Source organism: Dysidea avara, chromosome 5, assembly GCF_963678975.1.
Source record: "Dysidea avara chromosome 5, odDysAvar1.4, whole genome shotgun sequence".
In the NCBI taxonomy this organism is placed as follows: domain Eukaryota; kingdom Metazoa; phylum Porifera; class Demospongiae; order Dictyoceratida; family Dysideidae; genus Dysidea; species Dysidea avara.
The window spans coordinates 37320428-37346546 of record NC_089276.1 but is presented as its reverse complement, the minus strand read 5'-3'; the positions used below and the strand labels follow the sequence as shown (position 1 = coordinate 37346546).

General features: G+C 37.8%; 3 protein-coding genes and 1 non-coding gene across 9 annotated transcripts; 1 reads left to right on the top strand and 3 right to left on the bottom strand.

Annotated features, from left to right (window-relative positions):
• Positions 1-168: 168 nt before the first annotated feature.
• Positions 169-19913, bottom strand: LOC136256028 (trimeric intracellular cation channel type 1B.2-like). 6 transcript variants are annotated; one of them, XM_066048943.1, is made up of 7 exons: positions 19751-19892; positions 19264-19481; positions 18900-19056; positions 18372-18435; positions 17812-17941; positions 16596-16686; positions 12668-13124 (listed from the first exon to the last, which is right to left on the bottom strand). In XM_066048943.1, exons 2-7 carry the CDS (start codon positions 19307-19309, stop codon positions 12839-12841), a joined length of 774 nt encoding a protein of 257 aa, XP_065905015.1. In that variant the 5' UTR covers positions 19310-19481; positions 19751-19892; the 3' UTR covers positions 12668-12838. The 6 variants fall into 6 exon arrangements, with proteins under 6 accessions (XP_065905014.1, XP_065905015.1, XP_065905016.1 ...); XM_066048944.1 differs by having other exon boundaries at positions 19264-19429; positions 19751-19889; XM_066048945.1 differs by having other exon boundaries at positions 19264-19425; positions 19751-19884.
• Positions 9058-10127, bottom strand: LOC136256030 (ubiquitin-like domain-containing CTD phosphatase 1). The gene has a single exon (XM_066048947.1). The coding sequence runs from the start codon at positions 9865-9867 to the stop codon at positions 9148-9150; it is 720 nt and encodes a 239-aa protein (XP_065905019.1). The 5' UTR covers positions 9868-10127; the 3' UTR covers positions 9058-9147.
• Positions 19905-25213, top strand: LOC136256031 (uncharacterized). Its single transcript, XM_066048948.1, has 4 exons — positions 19905-20217; positions 21806-21847; positions 22254-22298; positions 24866-25213. The coding sequence occupies exons 1-4, from the start codon at positions 19944-19946 to the stop codon at positions 25138-25140; spliced, it is 636 nt and encodes a 211-aa protein (XP_065905020.1). The 5' UTR covers positions 19905-19943; the 3' UTR covers positions 25141-25213.
• Trnar-ccu (transfer RNA arginine (anticodon CCU)) lies at positions 21048-21120 on the bottom strand. Its single transcript has one exon. It is a non-coding gene; the product is annotated as a tRNA-Arg (tRNA).
• Positions 25214-26119: the final 906 nt, after the last annotated feature.

Below are 26119 nucleotides of genomic sequence, written 5' to 3'. Positions count from 1 at the left end.
CAAGGGGAAAAGAAGGTTTGAAGATCCTGTCGGGATAGTAATGAAGTCCAATGGACAGATTGTGATAGCTGGCTGTAAAAGTCATAACTTAGTCGCATTTTAGCTTACAATTTTTAGTTACCCGTCTTCAAAAATTTGACATTTCCAATTAGTATTATTTCTAATACAAATATTTGACAGTTATGTTTGGCTAAATTGTAGCTTTTTTAAAATTAGAATACTGTTTTTAGTAAATATGAAATTTTTGTGTGTACATATTAATAAAATCTAGAGATTACATGAGGTCTCAGTGAACAAAATTAAGTTTACACATGAATTAATACTCTTGACGAAACAATTGTTATGAGGTCTTTAGTTTGTGACTGGTACCATCATTAGAGCTATGATCAACAGAGCTGTGATGATGATGATGGTTACTCCTAGCTGGTGATACACATGTACACAGGGACCATAGGGTGTTAGCTGGATACAAAAAGGGATCAACCTCCGCAATCAAGACACAGTAGAGTTTCAGTGATATCAGAAGAATGCCTGTTAACAAGCAGAGATCTTCTCTGTGAAATGTGATCACCTTTAGTTCATTGAGTGTGTACACTATGGCACAAGCAAAAGATGCTTTAGTGACCCTACACAGTAAATAACAGAATAATATATACGCAGTCACTGTCACTCGTAGCCTCTAAACAGACTTTGTCCAAAACACATAATCCCAGTAGAGGTAACTACTATACACCTTATGCACAATGAAGAAATATAAACAAAGTACACCTCTTGTTTGAAGTATACATATACGTACACGAATATGATTTTCATGGTTGGCTGGTTGATATCATACAGTACGATAGTTAGAAGGAAGGTTTGGGCTTTTCTGGCCAGCCTCACAATCTTCATGGCATCTTGGCAGTATTGGCTAGGTATAATCAAGCCCAAGAGTGTCTTCAGTATGACCTGAGACACTTGCTACAAAATTTTAATTTAGTGGAATTTTCTACTGACTGACTGACTGATGCCTTTAGACAAGTGCAACTCAATAACAGCTAAGGCCATGGGCTTGATTTTTTTCACTGTTCGACGACGCTTCAGCCTGACAGGTGCTTTTGGTATACTGCAGTAAGTACAATGCATGCTTCATGGACTTACCTGTATACTCCTTTGTGTCCCATTTATCTTTGCGACAGCGCAAGGTGTTAATTTGAGTTAGTACCACATAATGGCTTCCCTATATTTGACGGGAATCGTCCAAATTTTCCGTTGTGACTGATTGACCACAGAGGTCCTTCTCCTAGTGTTTCTTCATTTGTAACGCTGCATAACAGGCTGAAAACAAGTAATGGCCACTTTGCCATTTCAGTAATTGATATTTTTGGGGAAGTGCTCAATAAAAAAAAACCTGGTGCCATTCTTTAAATTTAATGTGTATATGCATGTAGTCATAATAATGTTACAAAGAAGTAGAGAAATGGAAAATTAAGAATTTTTAAGGATCCTTATTCTTGAAATTGTTACTTTGAGAGACCCTTCTTCAAGCCAGCTATCTTTTCTAGTTGAGTGTTAAAAAAATGATCATGATATAATCAAAGTGGCATGAGAAACAAGACTAGTCTTGTCAGTTGTACAAACACAATTACTAGAACACTGTTTGATGTACTCTTATAGCGTGTTTACACTAGTAGCTCCAGCACGGTACGGTACGCTATGTTTTAAGTGCGCTTTTACATTGGTAAGGAAATAACCGTGCTGGGCAAGTTTATACATAAGCACATGATGGCTAAAGTATCGTCCTACGAGGTGTCCTCACCGTTTTCAAGCTCGTTTCAAGCTGTTGCTGTCATACAAGTTACCAGCAATCCGTTTGAGGGACAACATCAGTGGCTACCGCTCAATGGACAGTATATTTCAAGTCAAACGTGGTAACTGGACTTTGTTTCACGTTTGGCCATGGTAGAAGCCATCGTATTTACGTACAGCGGCCAAGGATATAGCAAGGTTTGTTTCAATTTGTCTACCGTGCCGTGCCGTGCCGAGCCAGCACGGTTGAAGTAGCAGGGACAGGCGAGCCCGGCACGTAATGGTTTGGCTCGGATCGATAACCGTTTACACTAGCAAAAGTAAGCGTGCCGTGCTGTACTGTGCCGTACCGTTCCCAACTGCTAGTGTAAATGCACTATTACATGGTAATAAAAGCACTATAAGAAAGTATGCTAATTGTGACACTATTGTTGTGTGCAATAAATAAAACACTAGAGCAGCAACAAACCCTCTAGTTAAAATAGTGCAGAAACCTTGAATTTGATTGAGTTTTTTTAATTGTTGTATTTTCCAACTTTTGTTTTGAATCAAAACTCTTCCCCAAACATTGAAAGGTTGATCACTCAGTCTTGTGACATTTCACACGTCACTGCTCGGTAAGAAAAATGTTTTGTTATCCGTAGCACAGCACAACTGCAGGAAATGCTGCAACATTTACCACGGTGACCACCTACAAGCTGATTAATACCTGAGTGCAGAATATGGTGTCAATTAGTATGTTGACCATCTGGCTGAGACCAGCATCACGCAAAGACTCTTCAGAGAGTCTGCACTCTGCAGTCTTGTGCACAGTAGCACATGTACTGAAGTACAGAAGTGATTCCTCAGAACAAATATAAACTTCCAGTGAAGCCTTGATTATAGACAGAAATAACACGCTGATTTATTGTGCAAAATGAGCTCTCACATTATCAAAGTTTAATTGCCTCAACCATAGATACTAGAATACATAATGGATTGGAAATGCAATACATTTTACGGTTACGGGCTCGATACGGTCACGTGATAACATTTACGGGGCACAGCAGCATTTTCAATAGGCACAATACATTTTGTTGAATTTGCCCAGAGTTTTCTCGAAAACAGGTATCTTGTTCAATTCATTCATACTTTTTTAGCACTCTCGAAGGTATGAACTTTTCTTTAGTATAGCATGTATCGCTAGACTCATTTTTACAAAGCCAGGAAAACCCCCACAGCCACTACCGTCATGTAGCCATTCTTTCGCTTCGCTTATGGAAAGTAACTGCTGTACAGTGCTAAAAATAATTATTTGGACTCATTACTATGTGGCGAAACTGTTCAGCACTTCTATGTAATACGCCCTATACACTAAAACCCCCCACAGTAGTTTTTGAACACAAATTTCGCATTCCTTCCTTCACACCTTCGGTTGTACGAAACGACTAACCTTCAGTCACAAACCAATAAATAGCTGAATCCTTTAGCAATGATTTAACACTTTATAAAACCTGTAATAGTAGTCTCAGTGTTAAGAACAACTGCAGTTTGTACACTTGGTAATGTTGCCATAAACCATGTGACCGTATCGAGTCCGTAACTGTAAAATGTATTGCGTTTCCAATCCATTATGTATTCTAGTATCTATGCCTCAACATAACAAAGGTGTGTATATAAAACACTCTGAGTACAGTATAAGATCATTTTGAGGTTGTTAAAGTGGAATTTCAGTGATCAGGAATCGTTTGGTTTAGTTTAGGCCACAAAAAAATTAATTATATGTTTCTGGCTAACTTCCTGGCCATTTTTTTGCTGAATGAATTGCACAATATAATTAAAAAGTTTTTATGTCTAGTACACACTCTGTTCTTATAAAGATGCACTAACTTTATACATTAACTTTGTCTTTCCCTATAATTCCATGTACTGCTTTGTCGAATGTAGTAAACCGCATCAAGAATTGCAATGAAAAAAAAAAGCCTGGTCACCTGGTCAATTTTGGGGACTAGAACATATACAGTGAAAGGCTGATGATACAAGCACATTCATTGGCATTACATGATTCAGTCACTATTGCAAAAGTCAGTACTTCTGGTGAAGCATGCTATGATGGGATTAGACCAAATGAAAAGAGCAGTGTACCTTGAAAGAAATCCAAGTCACAAAACTGTACGTTTAGCTCTGACAAAATCTATTGGAAAGATAAAAATACTCTAATAGAGCAGTCAGAAGAATTACATCACCAACAACCACAAAATGATCATTTTACTGCACTCAGGGTGCTTATTATCTCTACCTCATTAAGTTGTGTGTCATTAAAATGTGAGGGCAATAAATTGTGTTATCAGTTTATTGTGTCCAACAACTTTGTCAGAAGTCTTCACTTGCTTTAAAGATTGAATCAAATACACACTTAAAGGTGCTAACGTGCACAATGTTGCAGTCTTTGTTGGATCTCCGAGGAATTTTTTGCAGAATTGTAGGATGCTGGTCTCAGCCAGATGGTCAACAAACTTCAATCCACACCATATTACTTGGCTTGGAAGTGCACCCTGGTAAATGTTGTAGTATTTTCTGCAATTGTGCAGTGTTCACATCATAAAATGCTTACCTTGCCGATCAGTAACATGTCAGATGTCACTGGCACAAGTTCACCAACTATATCAAACTACAGTATCCATGTACGTATACTAAGGGTGAACAACCTCTCAAAGCTTGGAAGAACCCTAAGAATATTAAAAATCAATCAAATCCAAGGTTTTTTTTTACTAGAAGAGATGGATTAATATCGCTGCCACTCTGTCATCTCTACCCCTACACATGACAATAGTGTGGTTGATGTGAAGTTTACTAGAAGGGATGAATTTTGCTCCCACTCTAGTGTCATCTTGACTAGACCTACTCCTACAAATGACAATAGTTTGGTTGATGTGAACATATCGATATTTTGATTTGTGGACCCTATCATATGACACATATAGTACTGTATGTCACATGTTTGTCACATGGTGAGACATAAAACAATGCATGAAATAATGCTGCAATCCTAACACTGGGACTGGTACAGTAGGCACATGCGATTTTTAATATTCCTTTTCTTTGCTATAAGTAATCGATCATTACTAACAACTCAATTACACTTGTTCTAATCAGGTTACAATGTTAACCAGCCAACGTGAGATTCCCCAAATGTATCATTAGTACACAAAATGTAGCTACATAATTAATTACTTATTAATTAGACCCTCCAGTTTGCTCAGTAGTATAGCGGCGTAGCCCCCAAAATTGGCAATATTGTGCACTTTTTCATAAAGCCATGAAACTTTCCACACAAATAGTAGTCCTCAATACATGTATTTTTAGATATAGTGCCATCGCTGATTTGACCTTTGGTGACCTTTATGGCCATTTTTGTACAGAAAGTTGATTATTTTTGTCTTTAACTCCCTGAGGCAGTTGATAAAACATGATACCAAACAAAAGATCTTGCTGATAGAAACAACTTGGTTTTTATTTGAAGTCAATAGGTGATTTCATTACAAAGCTACGATCATTTTTATTAGCTGCAAAATTCGATAAATTTACCTGCCCTCGAGGAGTGAATTACCTGTGGGCAGATAATTATGCATAAATAAATATAAAATTTAGCAGCTAATAAAAATGATCATAACTTTGTAATGAAATCACCTATTGACTTCAAATAAAAACCAAGTTATTTCTATCAGCAAGATCTGATGTTTGGTACCATGTTTTTAACATCTTAATTACTACCTCAGGGAGTTAAAGACAAAAGTGACCAATTTTCTGTACAAAAATGGCCGTAAAGGTCACCAAAGGTCAAATCAGCAATGGCACTATATCTAAATTACATGTATTGAGGAGTACTACTTATGTGGAAAGTTTCATGGCTTTATGAAAAAGTGCACGATTTTTTGGTTGTGCTGCTATACTACAGGGCCTTATGGGATAATTATCACCATGTTAATATCCATACAAAAACTAGAACCCAAGTCCAAAACAGTGACTGGATCTCACTACAGTGGAGAGTTGATTACTGAACTAATATGGGGGGAGGGGTGTTTGTATAATTGAATAGTATGTATAATCAGCATCCATTGATTAATAGTTAGAACTTTGTTCAATGAGCCTAACAAAGCATACACTTTTGACGAAATACTCTAATTGAGCAGTCAATTTGGTCTTTGGATCAATAATCAAACATTCGAACAATCGACTCTCTACTCTACTGTATCAAGGTAAATATGTCATACCACATGGTAGGAGAATTTGGTGAACTATCTAGAAGTACAGTAGAGTAGACCCTCAGTTATCCGACCCTTGTTTATCAAAATCCAAATGATTGTTAAATATAATATTTCCAGTGTACAGTACATTCTATTAGAGTATGTGAACATATAATGGGTTCAAATCTCCAAAAATTCCCTGATCTGCTAATTTTCTATTGTTTCCTGGGGTTCAGATAACCAGGGGTTTACTGTACTGGACTAGTTACCAATCACCAGTTACTTACCCTTCAGTGTCCCTATAATACTGATGGCCAGCAGGTAAGATAGTGAGGGAGGGAACACAGCACAGACTGCCACAACATCAGCCATGATGTTCAGTGACCTTCGTACCTCATTGAGCATGCTCAGTAGGAGCCAGCGTTGAAACCGTGTCGGGTCATCCGGGTCATCCGGGTCATCTGGGTCACATTTTCTCCGGGTCATCCGGGTCTGACCCGGTTTACAGTTTATCCGGGTCTGACCCGGATTGGATCACGTGAGAAACGAAATTGTTCGTTTGACGACGTGGAACTTATAAACGCTATCGCGTAGCTCTTTCGTGAGCCACGCCCACTTATCGCATTACCAACATATGCTCAGCCACGCCTATTTGTTAGTAAGTGCAGTATGTAGCACGAAACTGAGGGTATCTATGGTGAGGGGTAGCTATTGTCAGCAGGTGAAGACCTTTTTTTTTTTTTTTTTGGTCTTCAACCTACAGCTAGGCTGAAGTTGCAATATTTACTCAACACGAATCGAACGCTCAAAATGTAGACTCGTTCGCTCACCCGAGACTAGCCGAAACACGTCTCGGCTTTAATTAATCCGGGTCACATCCGGGTCACATCCGGGTCTGACCCGGATTGCTGTCCGGGTCAGTGGGTCATCCGGGTCAGCAGTAGTGACCCGTTTTCAACGTTGGTAGGAGCTGTGTAATGAGAGAGAGAACCACATGATAGAGGGGAAATACTTATAGTGTGGCTGTATGCTTTATCAGTCCACATGTTCATGTTTAAAAAAACATAGCTACTTTTGCTACAAACATTTTTTGATAGACAAGTGGAGATAAGGAGATTAAATTTTGAGTTCCAAAATCATATACTAGGCATTTTCAGTATGAAAATTCATGTAATATGTCAGTCATATTTCATATAATTCTCATCTCATGGTAAAAGTGTATGAAATGATGCCATGAAAATGTTTTCATACACAACAAGCTTTGTATGAAATTTACATGAAAATTTTGCAGTGATATGAATCTGTTAAAAATTCATACTATGGCAGTATTTTTCCATAAACATTACATGAATTTTCATACTAATTTCATAGAGAAAATGCCTAATAGTGATTGTTAAATATATAGTGGACGTACGTCGTGGTTATAATATGCTCTAAACATATTTTGCATACAAATAAGATCTCACCGATGCTTTTAGTTTTACAGTAGATTAACATCAAATATTTGTCTTACCATAATTTGGGTTTATGAAACTGTTCTATTACAGGTATCTTGTCTTCTTCTCTCCATTGGATGTGTTCTACTATTTAGCTACCACTCTGCCTGTCAAGGTATTATATGACACTGTGTGTATACACTCTACACACACTATACATACAAGGAATTGTATACTTCATATGTATGAGATGATGTGCTTGTTGTTGCATGTATTTGTAGTCATGCTTAAATTAGGATGTGCTGAGAGTAAAATAAACAATGATGAATGCATGCTACCATGATATAATAAACTATAGTTCATTAAATGGCTTGAAACTCACTAGTAGTACTAAATTGACCTATTTTAATGACTTTCCGTGGTTCTTCCCAATTCAGGATTCTGATCACTATTTGTAGTTACTAAAAATTTTTCACATGCAATACAAAATTATAATACTCACCATACAATGACTGACACATTGATATTGGGTAGTGTGACTGACATCAATATTGACTTGTTCCCAAGCAACATTGCAGCGGACATGCCACCAGCACTGGCCACAACAAAGTGACCAACAAATGAAGCTAATGGGTGTTCCATGGCAAACTGTACTCCACCTGTGTAGCGGAGGTTAAGTGATTAAGGTATTGGATACTATTGGTATATACTGTAGTCTAGTGCCCCATCTCCCCTATATTTTGTTAGCATGACCAGCACTGTGCTACACTAGAACCTGTGTGTAGTAGATATAACGAATACTATTCTCAAACACACTGATTTTCTTCACAATTGAAATGCTGTTTCTTCTCCCAGGTGGTATGATCACTGGTAACTATGGACTATGGAATGCCTATGTGTTGGTAACTATGTTACTCTACCTTCCTCAACATGAAGGTGATTCTTTTTGTGATTTGCTGTAGATATACAGATTTTACAGAATGACAGGGATAGCTTTTAGGTCATGTAATAAAACACATCAATAGTACCTAACTTTGTGACCAGCACATGTTAGTGACCAAGGCTGCATGGTAATGTGGTACATGATGTGTATGGGAAGTATTGAATTTAGTAATGCATAATTTTGTCTCATTTTGGGGATAAACTTAACAAGTTTTCTAGACAGGTAACCAAGTTATTCCCTTCCATGAAAGTTTTGTGCATACAGTTGACACAGACCGTTTCATGTTGTTACTTTTAACAGATCAAGATCAGAAATCAGACAGCACTTCAGCAGGTGATACTGACATGCAACAACTGATGACTAAAACAGCTCTAGAGTAATAACAGCAATAGCAACTGCACATTAGCCTTCTTCATTCATCACTGACTTTAGAAGCAGTCTTATCATTGTACATAGCATATAGCAGTGTTCTCAGTACTGTTCATAGCAGATATATTTTTTCTTCAGTACAACAAAATTTCAATAGCTTTACTGAGTTTGTATAAGGAGGTATGACATGGTCACTATAATGAGGTGGTCTTATGAGGTCATGAAGTACACCTTAGCTATGTTTGGAACCAACCTTCAATATTGCTATAAGTTTTCTTATTAAAGAGACGGCAAGTTTCGAATACATGTGTAAGACAAAATCATAAACAATAGACTCAACAGATCAACACTATAAGGTCATACTAAATACATACACACACAACGGTTATGAGTACTGTTCCCACTTGTCATGGTCAAGATGTTTGAAGGTGTCCAGTTTAGCGATGGCTGTTAGGTATTTTGACAACTTTACCAGTTCTCCATCAGAGTATCTACTGGTGTGGGCATTCTTGAATGGCCTGACCTTCAACCCGTTCTGTGGGTTCATCAGGAAATTTCGTCTCAGATCATCAAATATGATCGTGTTCTCTTCATTGTAGTGATCAGGGTATTTGTCCCATATTACCCCAAGTGCCTTCGTCTCTACAAAACCATATTCTGGGGCTACAACAGACACCATGGCACATGAATCAAGGTAGAAGGTGATGTTGTAGTTATTGTTATGAGCTACTCCCAGCTCCTGCATCTTCACTTCAATCCATTTCATATCCGTAGCAGACCAGATGATGATGTCATAATGATCATATACCTCAGTGAGGAACTCATGGAGGTAAGGTCTCAACTCCACTCCTTTCTCTCCAACTGAGCGATGGTCAAACAATGTGTAGTCAATGTCTAGTACAAGTAACTTCTTCCCTTTACGAGGTTCATTGAGTACTTTAATCTGGTAGTCCTTCACACGACGTTCTACCTTCTTCTTGAACTCTTCTCTCTCCTGTACAGCGATGTCGTCTGGTTTCTTGCCGAAGTCATCCACTACATCAGGTAGGTCATCTGGTATGGTGTTTGCTGCGGCTATTTCGTCTTCCTTTGTACTCATGAACATTATTTTGGTGCCATTTTTGACTTTTAAGTCACGAAGGGTACTCTGTTCCAGCCGGTCTGACTTTGGAGTGGCTTTTATTCCGAGCAACTTTTGTCTTTCAGGACGCACTCCAGTTTTTTGGTAAGCTAACTGTTTCAATTGCGATATAGTGGTGCTGTCTGGGAGGCCTTCAAACCGGAACTCTTGACCTCTCCACTTCAAGCACAGGTCAATTGGTCTCCCAGTCTAGCAGCCATTGCTAGGCCTGCAACCCACAATCCAAAGAAAAAAACAAAAAAAAAACACCGGTTATCTTCGTGTACTCTATCCGCATATTTGTCACCAAAAGGTCATAATTAGGGATTTTATTTTTCTGCAAGACCAGCACTCTGGGCTGCTGACTGGACTGCTGACTGGACTGCTGACTTGCATTGGAAGTTTTATCGATGGCGGATAGGGGCCGTGACAGAAGTTTTATCGATGGCGGAAGGTGACGTGACGAACTCGGCGACTAGTAACGAAGCCGAAGACTCAGACTGGCAGAGAGTAGAAAGAGAAATCACTTGTACGTTTTGTGAAGGCCTGTTTACCGAGCCAAAGACGATACCGTGTTTGCACACGTTTTGTGAGAAATGTATCAAGCAGATGAAAAATAATGATAAAAGTTCTTGCTCCACTTGTGGAAAAGAACTCCCATGTGACGTGGCAGCCATACCCGCTAACACTTCTACAAAACGTTTAGTCGAAATTGTCACCAAACGGAAAAGTTCAGTCAGCAACAGATCTAGATTATGTGGAGAGTGTGATGACAACACTGTAGCAGTAATGTGGTGTGTGGATTGTGAGAATTTCTTGTGTGAGGAATGCAACAAGCAACACGGCAGGATGAAGAAGCTCAAATTACACAAAACCAGAACTATTGAACACTTTAATGCACAAAGTTTGAAAGGGATTTTAGCTCTGCCTAAGCCTGAATATTGTAAAGATCACAAGACACAACCACTAGACCTGTACTGTATGACTTGTAGTAGTTTGATCTGCCGAGACTGTACCTACGTTGATCATCGAGAACATCAATACAACTTTGTAAATAAACTAGCTGATGTTGAACGTGAGAAGATCAAAGTGATAGCTACACCACTAAAGAAGATGTTGGAGCAAGTGAAAGGTGGTTTGGCAAAAGTGGAAGAAGCTTATAACGATTTAAACAATGAAACAGACGCTGAGGTGCAATTAAAAGAGATGTACTGTAAGCTTCATGAGATGCTAAACAAACAAGAGGAGAAAGATTTAGAAAAGGTTTCCCAAGTTAAATCCTCACTGCTTGGTCCCCTCCAGAGTCAAAGAGGAGACTTAAGACTTCTTGAAAACTTGATTGTAAGTTGTGATGAATTTGTCACCAAGGTTTCAACCTTGGAGGGATCCAGTCAACTGCTAATCCACAGAAATGACATAAGCAATACCGTGGCAGAGTTGACAAGTCAAGTAGAACGAACTAACCTTGAACCAGTTTGTGGAGTAACTGATTTGTTATTATCCACTAGTAATCTTGATGACCTTGTCAGTCAGTTGACATCTGTTTGTAGTGTGTCTACCTTACCTCATGTTCCTAACTGTAGTGTGAAGGATCCAGCTACAATGAGCAAATATGGTCCAGTGAAACTGACTGTTACACTAAAAGATAAAGATGGCCTACTTGTACCAAATCAGGGTGAACACTTGAGAGTTGATTTCAAGAGAGAAACTTTTATAGGCAGTTTTAAGGTAGAAGAAACTCCTTCAGGTGTTTACACAATTTCATACAGACCTAAGAAAAGAAAAGCACACAGTGTGTCAGTGTCATGGAAAGGAATTTTGTTAGGAGAAGTGAAGGTCCCAGTGCATGTCAGGGACTATTCCACTGTACAGGAGACAGCACATGTCATTAGTCATTACGGCAGTCAAAATGAGAACAAATTATATAGTCCTCATCTCATAGCTGTTGGGTCCAATGACGAGGTCATTGTCCGAGACTGTCACATGAAGAAACTAGTTGTCTTTGATTGTAATTTGAAGTTTTTTTGCTTGATTGATGTTGGTGATACAGACCCTACTGGCTTGGCTGTCAGCAAAAAAGGCCACTTGTATATATCTGATGGCAAATCAAACAGCATTAAAAAGTTTAAAATGTCTGGAGAATTGATCAGCCACTTTGGCACTGAAGGTAATGCAGATGGCCGGTTCTGCTCACCTCGTGGCATAGTGGTTACTCAGTCAGATCTTGTGTGTGTTTGTGACAAAGACAATCATCGCATACAAGTACTGAGCGATATGCAGTTATGCTACATGTTCGGCAAGAAAGGTGAACAGCCTGGCTACTTGACTGAACCATATGACGTGGCTCTTAACAACACTGAAGAGTTGCTTTTCATTTCAGATTGTATAAATTGTCGTGTTCAGTTGTTCACTCTTGGAGGTCAATTCCTTAAGCTGTTTGGGGACTTTACAAACTTTCCAAAGAGTCAGCTTAATCCAACTGGTATTTGCTATGCTCCCAATGGTCACGTCTTGACCTGCATTAGTCAAAGAAATCGTGTATTGATCTTTGATGAAGATGGCACCCACATATCAACCATTGAAGGTACCTACAAGGGGAAAAGAAGGTTTGAAGATCCTGTTGGGGTGGTAATGAAGTCCAATGGACAGATTGTGATAGCTGGCTGTAAAAGTCATAACTTAGTCGCATTTTAGCTTGCAACTTTTAGTTACCCGTCTTCAGATATTTGACATTTTGGGTTTGGCTGAATTAGCATTATTTCTAATACATATATGTGACACTTATGTTTGGCTGAATTGCAACTTTTTTAAAATTAGTATACTTTTTAGTAAATATGAAATTTTTGTGTACACAATATTAATAAAATCTATAATTAACAGAGATTACATGAGGTCTCAGTGAACAAAATAAGTTTAAACATGAATCAACAGTTAATGCTCTAGACGAAACAATTTGTTATGAAGTCTTTAGTTTGTGACTGGTACCATCATTAGAGCTATGATCAGCAAAGCTGTGATGATGATGATGGTTACTCCTAGTTGGTGATACACATGTACACAGGGACCAGAGGGTGTTAGCTGGATACAAGAAGGGATCAACCTCCGCAATCAAGACACAGTAGAGTTTCAGTGATATCAGAAGAATGCCTGTTAACAAGCAGAGATCTTCTCTGTGAAATGTGATCACCTTTAGTTCATTGAGTGTGTACACTATGGCACAAACAAAAGATGCTTTAGTGACCCTACACAGTAAATAACAGAACAATATATACACAGTCACTGTCACTTGTAGCCTCTAAACAAACTTTGTCCAAAACACATAATCCCAGTAGAGGTAACTATACACCTTACGCACAATATCTTCTCACATGTTAAGAAACACAAACAAAGTACACCTCTTGTTTGAAGTATACATATACGTACACGAATATGATTTTCATGGCTGGCTGGTTGATATCATACAGTACGATAGTTAGAAGGAAGGTTTGGGCTTTTCTGGCCAGCCTCACAATCTTCATGGCATCTTGGCAGTATTGGCTAGGTATAACCAAGCCCAAGAGTGTTCAGTATGACCTGAAACACTTGTTACAAAATTTTAATTTAGTGGAATTTTCTATTGACTGACTGACTGATACATTCAGACAAGCGCAACTCAAAAACAGCTAAGGCCATGGGCTTGATTTTTTGCACTGTTCGACGTCACTTCAGCCTGACAGGTGCTTTTGGTATACTGCAGTAAGTACAATGCATACTTCATGGACTTACCTGTATACTCCTTTGTGTCCCATTTATCTTTGCGACAGCACAAGGTGTCAATTTGCATTAGTGCCACGTAATGGCTTCCCTATGTTTGACAGGAATCGTCTGAATTTTCCGTTGTGACTGATTGACCACAGAGGTCCTTCTCCTAGTGTTTCTTCATTTGTAACGCTGCATAACAGGCTGAAAACAAGCAATGGCCACTTTGCTATATTTCAGTAACTGATATTTTGGGGCACATGTTCAATAAACCTGGTGCTATTCTTTCCATTCTAATGTGTATGTGTAGTCATAATAATGTTACAAAAAAAGTAGACAAACGGAAAAATTAAGAATTTTAAAGGATCCTTATTCTTGAAATTGTTACTTTGAGAGACCCTTCTTCAAGCCAGCTATCTTTTCTAGTTGAACGTTAAAAAATGATCATGATATAATCAAAGTGGCATGAGAAACAAGACTAGTCTTGTCAGTTGCACAAACACAATTATTATTTGATGTACTCTTACATAGTAAGAAAAGCAATACGAAAGTATGCTAATTGTGACACTATTGTTGAGTGCAATAAATAAAACACTAGAGCAGCAACAAACCCTCTAGTTAAAATAGTGCAGAAACCTTGAATTTGATTGAGCTTTTTTAACTGCTGTATTTTCCAACTTTTATTTTGAATTAAAACTCTTCCCCAAACTTTGAAAGGTTGGTCCACTCAGTCTTGTGACATTTCACACGTCACTGCTTGGCAAGAAAAATGTTTTGTAATCCGCAGCACAGCACAACTGCAGGAAATGCTGCAACATTTACCACGGTGACCACCTACAAGCTGACTAATACCTGAGTGCAGAATATGGTGTCAATTAGTATGTTGACCATCTGGCTGAGACCAGCATCACGCAAAAATTCCTCAGAGAGTCTACACTCTGCAGTCTTGTGCACAGTAGCATGTGTACTGAAGTACAGAAGTGATTCCTCCGAGCAAATATAAACTTCCAGTGAAGGCTTGGTTATAGACAGACAACTTCCAACTTCAATAACACGCTGATTTATTGTGCAAAATGAGCTCTCATATTATCAAAGTTTAATTGCCTCAACATAACAAAGACGTGTATTATAAAACACTCTGAGTACAGTATATGGTCATTTTGAGGTTGTTAAAGTGAAATTTCAGTGATCAGGAATCGTTTGGTTTAGTTTAGGCCACGAAAAATTAATTATATGTTTCTGGTTATAATTTCCTGGCTATTTTTTGCTGAATGAACTGCACAATCACCATACAGTAATTTGTATATTACGTTGAAAAGTTTTTACGTCTTGTACACACTCTGTTCTTATAAAGATGCACTAACCTTATATTGTTATTCCCTATGTCGAATGTAGTGTACCACATCAAAAATTGCAACAGAAAAAAAGCCTGGTCACCTGGTCAATTTTGGGAATATATAGGACAGACACATAAAACAGTGTGTAATTAACTTTACACGGCCTTAAGAGAGGTTGATGATACAAGTACATTCATGGGCATTACATGATTCAGTCACTACTATAAAAGTCAGTACTACTGGTAAAGCATGCTATGACAGGATTATATTTATACCAAATGAAAAGAGCAGTGTAGCTTGAAAGAAATCCTAGTCACAAAACTGTATGTTTAGGTCTGACAAAATCTATTGAAAAGATCAAGATACTCTAATAGAGCAGTCAGAAGGATTACATCTTTAAAGCTCTATATACCAACAACCACAAAATGATAATTTTACTGTACTCAGGGTGCTTATTATCTCTACCTCATTATGTTGTGTGTCATTAAAATTTTGTGAGGGCAATAAATCGTGTTATCGGTTTATTGTGTCCAACAACTTTGTCAGAAGTCTTCACTTGCTTTAAAGATTGAATCAAATACATACTTAAAGGTGCTAACGTGCACAACACTGCAGTCTTTGTTGGATCTCTGAGGAATTTTCACAGAATCGTGGGATGCTGGTCTCAGCCAGATGGTCAACAAACTTCAATCTACACCATATGCATATTACTTGGCTTGGAAGTGCACTCTGGTAAATGTTGCAGTATTTTCTGTTGTGTCCAGATCATAAAATGTTTATCTTGCCGATCAGTGACATGTGCAATGTCACTGGAACAAGCTCACCAACTATATCAAACTACAGTACCCATGTACATATACTATATAGTCAGTACGCATTCATTCACCTGAGCCCGCCAAATATAATATCAAAGAGGTGAACATGTGTTCACTGCCAATGCTTTTGTACAGGAACAAGTATGTTTTCATGTTGTTAACATGTTTGCGCCTGAATCCCATACTAAATGTATGGGATATTTTTAAAACCTCATAACTCACTTGTTCTTGCCAGCATCAAAGCACTTTTGTGATTAACAGTTCCGCATTTGAAGGTCTTCACAGCACTACTAAATGTTTGAGCAGTTGGCTCTTATAACAAGAGTTATTAACAAGAAATGAGGGCTCAGGTGAATGCAAACAGACTATAAGGGTGAACAACCTCTCAAACCTTGGAGGAACCCTAAGAATATTAAACATCAATCAAATCCAAGGTTTTTTACTTGAAGGGATGGATGAATTTCACTGTCACTCTAGTGTCACCTTGACTAGACCTACTCCTACACATGACAATAGTTTGGTTGATGTGAATATATTGATATTTTGATTTGTGGACCCTATCATATGACACATATAGTACTGTATGTCACATGTTTGTCACATGGTGAGACATAAAACAATGCATGAAATAATGCTGCAATCCTAACACTGGGACTGGTACAGTAGGCGCAAGCGATGATTTTTAGTATTTACACGATAATCAGTTTGTTGCTAACATGCATACTGTAATGTCTATAGATAAGACACACACGACTTTCTATATTGTGGCATCCTATGACAAGATTCCCTCTCTCAGACATACAGCTGAACAAACACAACTCACAGTGACACTTGGAGCAGTTCATGTTTACCCGCTCCATCAGGTAACCGAGCTATCCACTGGTACACTGTGATACCCCACTTGCTGCCACTACCTGTGGAAGAGCAGTTGTATAGTAACTGGTCAATACACAATAGCCAGTCATCCATTACTCATTTACTAAACAAATTGTGGCCAACAAAGGATATACAGTAAGGAGAAGGGGAATAATTTTTTAGGCAAATTAAAATCACATTATTCCGACTGTTGATCTTATTGTAAGTAAGGTCAGAGAATTGGAGCTCTCCTACTTTATTTCAAAATGACTTAAATAGCTTCTTCCCTTTTATACTCTAATAGAGCAATCAGAACAATCAGGTGAGGTCTAAAAACTGATATCTTTTAATTTATTATTTCCTGACCTGCCGGATCACTGATTGGTGGCAAAAATAATCTGTACAACATAAGATTAGCATACTGTACTATAATGCAGCAGCCACTTTTTTAAACTTTTACTTCCTTTTCTTTACTATAAGTAATCGATCATTTCTACACTTGTTCTAATTAGGTTACAATGTTAACCAGCCGACTTGAATTTCCCAAATGTATCATTAGTACACAAAATGTACTTAATGTAGTTATGTAACTACTTACTTATTAATTAGACCCTCAGGGCCTTATGGGATAATTATTACCATGTTAATAATATAACCCAAGTGACTGGATCTCACTACAGTGGAGAGTCGATTACTGAACTAATATGGGGGGAGGGGTGTTTGTATAATGAATAGTATGTATAATCAAACATCCATTGATTAATAGTCAGAACTTTATTCAATTAGCCAAATAAAGCATACACTTTGACAAAATACTCTAATTGAGCAGTCACTTTGGTCTTTGGATCAATAATCAAACATTCGAACAATCGACTCTCTACTCTACTGTATCAAGGTAAATATGTCATACCATATGGTAGGACAATTTGGTGAACTATCTAGAAGTACAGTAGAGTAGACCCTCAGTTATCTGACCCTTGTTTATCAAAATTTAAAAATGATTGTTCAATATATTTTTTTCAGTGTACAGTACGTTCTATTAGAGTATTTGAACAGAGCCCCCTGGATACCATTCTCCGAAAATTCACTGATCTGAACACATTTCTAATTTTCTATTGTTTCCTGGGGTTCAGATAACTAAGGGTTTACTGTACTGGACTAGTTACCAATCACCAGTTACTTACCCTTCAGTGTCCCTATAATACTGATGGCCAGCAGGTAGGATAGTGAGGGAGGGAACACAGCACAAGCTGCCACAACACCAGCCATGATGTTCAGTGACCTTCGTACCTCATTGAGCATGCTCAGTAGGAGCTGTGTAATGAGAGAGAGAACCACATGATAGAGGGGAAATACTTATAGTGTGGCTGTAAGCTTTATCAGTTCACATGTTCATGTTGAGTTTAAAAAAAAAGTGCATATACTTTTGCTACAAACGAATTTTTGATAGATGAGAGGAGATAACTACAAAGAGTGATTTGCTTGGTTTCAATCCTCAATTGGGAAGAACCATAGACTTATACAGGAAAGTCATTAATTGAATTAAAATAGGTCAATTTAGTACTAACAGTTAATTTCAAGCCATTCAATGAACTATAGTGAACTATATCATGGTAGCATGTATTCAACATCGTTTATATCACTCTCAGCACATCCTAATTTAAGCAACAACAAACGTATCATCTCATAAAGATGAAGTATACAATTCCTTATATGTAGAGTTTATACACACATATAATAATACCTTGACAGGCAGAGTGGAAGCTAAATAGTAGAACACATCCAATGGAGAGAAGAAGACAAGATACCTGTAATAGAACAGTTTCATAAAAACAAATTATGGTAAGACAAATATTTGATGTTAATATACTGTAAAACTAAAAGCATCAGTGAGATCTTATTTGTATGCAAAATATGTTTAGAGCATATTATTATAATAATCATGACGTCCACTATTTGACCACCACCACTAGGAATTTTCTCCATGAAATTAGTATGAAAATTCAAGTAATGTTCATGGAAAAATCATACCGCCATAGTATGAATTTTTAATGGATTCATATCATTGCAAAATATTCATGTAAATTTCATACAAGGCTTGCTCTGTATGAAAACATTTTCATGGCATCATTTCATACACTTTTACCATGAGAATTATATGAAATATGACTGACATATTACATGAATTTTCATACTAATTAAATGCTTAGTATGGAGCTCAAAATCTAATCTCCTCACTGAAACTTGTTCATCACAAAATTATAATACTCACCATACAATGATTGACACAATGATATTGGGTAGTGTGACTGACATCAATATCGACTTGTTCCCAAGCAACAGTGCAGCGGACATGCCACCAGCACTGGCCACAACAAAGTGACCCACAAACGAAGCTAACGGGTGCTCCATGGCAAACTGTACTCCGCCTGTGTAGTGGAGGTAAAGTGAGTAAGGTATTGGATACTATTGATATATACTGTAGTGTAGTGCCCCATCTCCCCTGTATTTTGTTAGCATGACCAGCACTGTACTACACTGGAACCTGTTAATGTGGACAGTGGACACTTGAGGACACCTACATAATCCAAACACTTAGTTAAGGTCCCAAAGTATCCCTTAGTACATAAACTGACCTGGAAAATCAGGACACCTTGATAATCGACATCCCAAGGTGTCCATATCAAACAGGTTCCACTGTACGTAGTGTTGTATCTACCAGTAACAGGTATTCACATATGTTGTATTATCACAACATAATCTCCAGTTTCCTGTCAAGTGGAATGTCCACTCCTACACTAGCTGGGTGACAAACGTGAACCTCATACCCATCCATCAACAAGATGAGCTGTAACTATAGTACTTACATTAACGAAATCTCACAGGCGTGTACTTAAACGTTTATTTATATACCAGGACAGACAAAACAATCATTGGTAGCGAGCTTACATTGTGAACTACATAGAGATAGTGTGGGGACTATAGCACAAGTTGTATTTAAGCCACAAATTCTCTGCTACACTAGCTTATCACCCCCTTTGACCATTTGTTGTTGCCCTCATTCACACAAAATGATTGACAGTTTAGACTAGACTATGGCAAAGGAAATGGTACCGTACATACCTAACTGAGCTCTGACATGGAGCCCTGCGATGACAGAATGGACCACATACAACACAGGGAACAATGGTAACGAATAATAAGACATCGCTAACGCGTGCAGCTGCTCATAGAACGACGGTACACTAGAATTATTCATAGTTCCAATTACTGATCACTTAGCAATGTCTGTATAAGTTCGATTGTGGGTTGAGAAATGAATGGACAGTATCTGGAAGCCATCCGTGAACACTATGGTGACGTGGAGGATCTCACCGACTTCAAATGCATCACGAGCAAGATGGTGTCTAAAGGACTGCTAGATTTTAGTGAGAAGGAAGAGCTTGAACTGCCAGGGGTAACCCGATCAAGGCGCAACCAGATGGTGTTCGATTTTGTTAGGCGTAAAGAGAACAGCAAATTTGATGTGTTAGTACAGCTACTGTTAACTAAGGATTGTTACAAGAATTTTGCAATCAGACTCCATAAGAGTGAGTACTATTAATACGGAAAGTATCCGTTTATTTTCGGATATACTCTAAATGCAAGTTCTTGAAGCACTTGCTAATGTTATGCCCCACCCCTATCTCGTAGGTTAACTGGGGGTGACATTGATGTCTTGCTTCACCCTCTGGAACTACTGACAACTGCAATCGCTGAGGCAAAAGAATGTTTTAAATAAAAAATTACCACAATTTCAATAAAGCAGTAGCAATTGCCATCACCACATCTCAAAAGAATATTTTTTGTTCGCAAGTCAACCTATAATGGATTTTTTGTGTTATTCCTTACCATCCCTTCTGTGACTTCAGTCTTTGTAAATGCATGTGACCGATAACTTCTACTTTTAACATTAAAAAAATGAAGACAGGGCTGATCAATTGTGCTCTACTGGGGACACATATGATTTTATTACCTTAGTTCATAAAATCAATGTGGCGACTATTTGAATTTGACTAACACTTGATGCTTGAAAACGATGCCGAAACCCTTATTTATGTGACACTACTCAAGTGTGGCTACTAGTGAAGGTGCAGCATTTATCTGGTATGTTGAGTAGCAGTAATTCAACACTAGAATTTGTCAGATACACCATGAAAGAGAGATGGAATAAATATGACAATTTCTTTAGGCATTCTGATATCTATACAAACCCAGAATGGCATTTCATGGGTACTGTCGTAGGTCTTGTATGATGAAATAAAATTTCTTTCTTGCCTAAGCACTGGAGGAATAAGTGAGGCATTCAGAATATAATTCATGGGTAGTGTAACAGGTTGGTGCAAACATAGCAGAAAAATAACAAAAAAGAAAAAAAATTCACCCCTGGTAGGACTCGAACCCACAATCCCTGGCTTAGGAGGCCAATGCCTTATCCATTAGGCCACAGGGGCATCCTTGCTTTTATGTGTGTGTGGTGTAGTTTTTATTAAATAACTAGTTACACAAGCAAGAAAGGTGACTACTACTGCATTTCTTGGAATCTTTATCTGTATATTTCTTGAATTACAGTTAATGGGACTTAGGTTATGATTACCAGTACTCTAATGCTGGCGCATGGTGTAGCTATGGCAATGATCATGTTTAGAAGCAGTGAGTATCTGCCTTATTATGCCTGCAGTTTAGTCATGCTATGTTATAAACTTGGCAGTGATTCTTGCAAATGATATAGTTAGCTACACTGATATTATGTACAATGTGAATGTACAATATGATTTATTACCGTTGTTATCAGTGTGTGAATGTGCTGTACTATGGAGTCATATCTGTTGGGACCAACATATTATAACGTCTTAAATTCGGGGAATTTGTTAAGAGAGGTTCGACTATATATTTCATAACCTTCTATGTTATACAGCAAATATAGCCTTAAAATTCTATGTTGTGAAGTGACAGTTGTAGTCCCTGGTTTCATGGGACATGGATGTGGGATGTATGGGCTAAAATACAGCCAAATGTACAACCTTACTATATCCCACTGCTCCTGATGACTGCTCTATTAGAGTAGCTTATCCACTGCTAGTCTATTCTGTTTAACATGTTAGTGTAAAACTCCTCAGTACATTTTTCTCACTGTAGGTTGTTATGGGACTGAACCTGACAACAGTGAAGTTAAGGAAGGTTAGTGTTAGACTGTTAGTACCACTTGTGTGTAGTGTGTGTTTATATACGTTATTTATCCACATACAAGCAGAGATATTGGAGCTGATGGATGTATGAGTCCAACATCTATTTAGCCCTGGGTATGTATTTTTTAGTGTGTACCAGGTACAGGGTGGTACTAATTGTTAAATTAGTGGTGAGAGTATGTAAAATGATGAAATCTTTATTACAACAATGAAACATGATGTGATGTGCCTCTGGCGTAACATGCTGCTCTGAAGTTTATTAGAATGATAAGTTTAGCACCCTGACATTTAAGCAGACCTCAATGTGTATAATTATTGTGATTGTGTTTATAGATAAGGATCTATGTCATCAATGTGTACTGTACATTCTGCTCACTTGACCTATTCTTGTTATACAGTTACTCCAGAGGAAGCAGTTGACATACCCCATCATTTATTAGGAAGTGAGTGATGACATGTTGTGTATAGGACTACACCCAGAGTGGGTAAAAAGTTTGCTTTAAGGCTGATTATTATTTTTAAATCTGAGCATTACATTTTGAACAAATTAATGTAGTTTATACTCCCAATTCATTTAGTAGAAGTACACAAAACATTAAAATTTTCAACTAGAGTAGGGACCATAGCACATCGATAAAAATTATTGAAACAAACTGGAATAGTGCACGATATTAAATCACAGTAAAACAATAAGAAGTGTTATATCCCTACTGTGCATTTCCATTATGGTCTGCTTGAGCACTATAGGGATATAACACTTCTTATTGTTATACTGTAATTTAATATCGTAAACTACTCCAGCTTGTTTCAGTACTTTTTATCAATGTGCTATGGTCCTTACTCTAGTTGAAAATTCAAACTTTTTGTGTTTTTGTTTGTTAACTTTTTTTTACAAAATAAATTATTATGACTGGTGTATCAGTTATTATCTAAAAAGTGAAGTACCCATTACGCTTCATTGTCAGCTATGTTCAACCCGTTATACAGCATTACGAATCAAGAACTGTTCGAAAAGCACCTCTGCAATCAAAGTAGCCACTACGAAAATACGGACGACTTCCGTTATGAAGGGAAGCCATCACACCCTAACACCAAATTGACACCTTTCGCAGTCAGCAAAGATGAATGGGACACAAAGGAGACAATTACAATGTGCACACTGCAGTATGCAAAAGGTATAGTCAGTCACTAGAAAATTCCATTTTGTAGAAAAATCATAACAAAATGTTGAAAGCATTTCAAGTCAATCTTTGGCTTAGTTTTACTACTGCTTCTTCATCGTCAGGGAAAAGTGAGGCTGGTTTTTGGTTGATGTTTTTCATGGACCACACCCACACCTTTGTAGTCCCTACTATACAGTAGTATCATACTGTATGATACATGAATTAAAACATTGAATTTAATATTTGAATCGTTTTATTTTACACCATCGATTGCAAAATGAATAATGTGTGGTGGCTTCTGTTTCACCGAAGGATGACATGTAATGGTCTGTTTGTGTATAAGGTGGATCCAGGACACCTACTATACATAATCCAAATGCCTCCCAGAGTATCTCTTAATAGTTAGAACACTATAACATCAGGACACCTTGATAATCAGGACACTATTTGTTGGTCCCAAGGTGTCCACATACTGTAGAGTCTTGATGTTAAGTACATATTATTTATTAAACTAGTTTCTTGGACAATGCATCCGCTATGGACTTACTTTGTGTTCCATTTCTCTTGGCTGACAGCACAAGATGTCAATTCACTGTAGCACATGATAGCTTCCCTACTTCGCTTTTCAGTATTTGATAGTTGAATTGCACATTCAAATGAAAATTTGGTGTGATGTGGTTTGTTGTGGGTTCATTATATTACAAAAAGTAACAAGTGTAAGTATAAATTAACCTATCAAAAGGGATTAGTGCAGGCAACCTCCCTTGTATCCCTACATTTTATTTCTCTGGTCCCTAAAATTTCTAAATTTTACTTGTACTTGTTTATGATTCTGAAACAAGTTGATGTTGTGCTGCTTCTATAAACCAGTCACTTGCTTAGCTGGCTAATAGTAAGAATTTGCTGAGCAATTGTTCATCCAACCAAATGCTTATGAATTGTTTTGTAACAATGCATAAGGAAGCACAGCTTACACCTTAAACCATAAATAACACATTAAAGTATCTTTTCAATTGTTTTATAGCTTGTCAAATTTTTCTAGTTTTCATACGTATATATACGGGAGGGACACACCCCTTTCAAATTGAAAGGATACACCATTTCTGGCAGTTGTTACATTCCTTACCTGCTTGTACATCTAGTACAATGTTTATACAGCCTTCATTTCTCAAACATTAGTTTTTGATCACATGGACAGAAGTGCAACACACACACACACACACATGCACTATGCATGCACACACAGGGCACCATACTGTGGTATACATACTCTAGAAATCTCAGCTGGCATGACCCAGCTTAGTTTCACAAGCCAGACCCTTAGAGCCTCATTGCTAGAGTAGGACCATAGCACATCAATAAAAAAGTACTGAAACAAGTTGGAGTAGTGCACGATATTAAATCACAGTAAAACAATAAGCGCCTTATACTGAAAGCAATAGTACCCTAGGTCTTAGCTGTGAGACTAAACTGGGGCTTACCAACTGAATTTCTACAGTTTATATAATTTATGTATTAGAGCATCTGTACAATAGTATGGTCTAGACTCTATAGTATTCTGTAGTGTGTCAACCTCACATGTGCTTATAAGTGACGACGTGTGGGTCTGGAAATAGACACTAGACTAGTGTACATTACAATTTGAGGTATGAAATAAACAGTTACATGAATGCGGAAAATGTGTTTTGCTTGAAAATGTCTTCCCCAAAACGATTACAGGAACCAGGTACGCACCCTGCAGCCATCCGACTGTGGAGTGTAAAAACTTAGATAGAGTGGTTTTCTTGTATTGAGTTAATTCTGTTTTGCATAGTTGTGATGTGTGCCTATCGTAACATCTCTGACAGGTACACCAACAATGTCTGAGATGACAAGGGATGTTGTTCCAAGAGTAGCAAGTCGATGGAAACAATTTGCCTCCATAATGAACCTCCCAAATTACATCATTGAAGAAATAAATGCAAGCAATGCAAATTTTGGAGTGGAGGAATGTTGCAGACAATTATTGTCTCGACTACAGCAAAGAAATCCTGACATGAGCTGGCAGGATATCATCAGTGGTGCCAGTGATATTGGAATGGATGATCTAGCTGAGGAACTGACTGATAAATATCTCCACTAGATGTTTGTAGTTTTGTATCATGCAATCTCCCGTCACTTTAAACTTTTTATAGTTTGGATAGAGTGTACAGCCACATTGTGATAACTGGTTGGGTTGAATTGGGAAATTTTTGAAAGGTTAAATTTTTGAAAATTAGCCAATACATTGTTTTCATAATTTATCAGAAATGCTATGACCAATATTACACTTCAGTAATACTAAGAAGTAATATAGTCAAGTATAAACCAAATACAGATGTTTGTTTTCTACTATATATCAGTTGGCTACATAGCTAGGCTTTAGGCCAATGGAACACGCAACCATGTAGCTAGCTAGCTACCATGAGCAACATCACAAGTGTAGAGATTTGTGTAGTAGCCACATGAAAAATAACTAGTCATGGCTCAATCCGTAGGCTGTTCAAATTCTGGCCAAACAACTAAAGAGCAAACAAACAATACTGTGGTCGGTTCAATGAAATTCATGCAAGTTATAAAGGAGGAGGGGATAAACATGAAGCTTATATTGATATCTTTACTTAGCTAAGTAGCAAATTCTACTGTATCTGATCAGTACCACCATAGTTAGCTGTACAAATAACTAGCACACATGCAGCCTGCTAATTAAATGTGGCACTCAGGGCCGCCCACAGGGGGGGGGGGGGGGGCAACTGGGGCATTTTGCCCCGGGCCTCAGCCTGAAAGGGGCCCCCTGAATACCTGTTTAAAAGATCGATATACTCTAATAGAGCAGTCAGATCTAAATACTCTAATAGAGCAGTCACAGTATTCTTCAGAGGAGCAGTGTAGCAAGCTTATAGATAAGGAGATATGGTTGGTGCTGGGTAGTTATTGTCATTGCCAGCAGGTTGTGACCTTTTTTTTTTTTTTTGGTCTTCACCTTACAACTTGGGTGAAGGGCCCCTTAATTTCTCTGGGTGGCCCTGGTGGCGCGGCACTGTAAAGAGATCTGTTTTGAAAATATTTTTCGAACTCCCAAT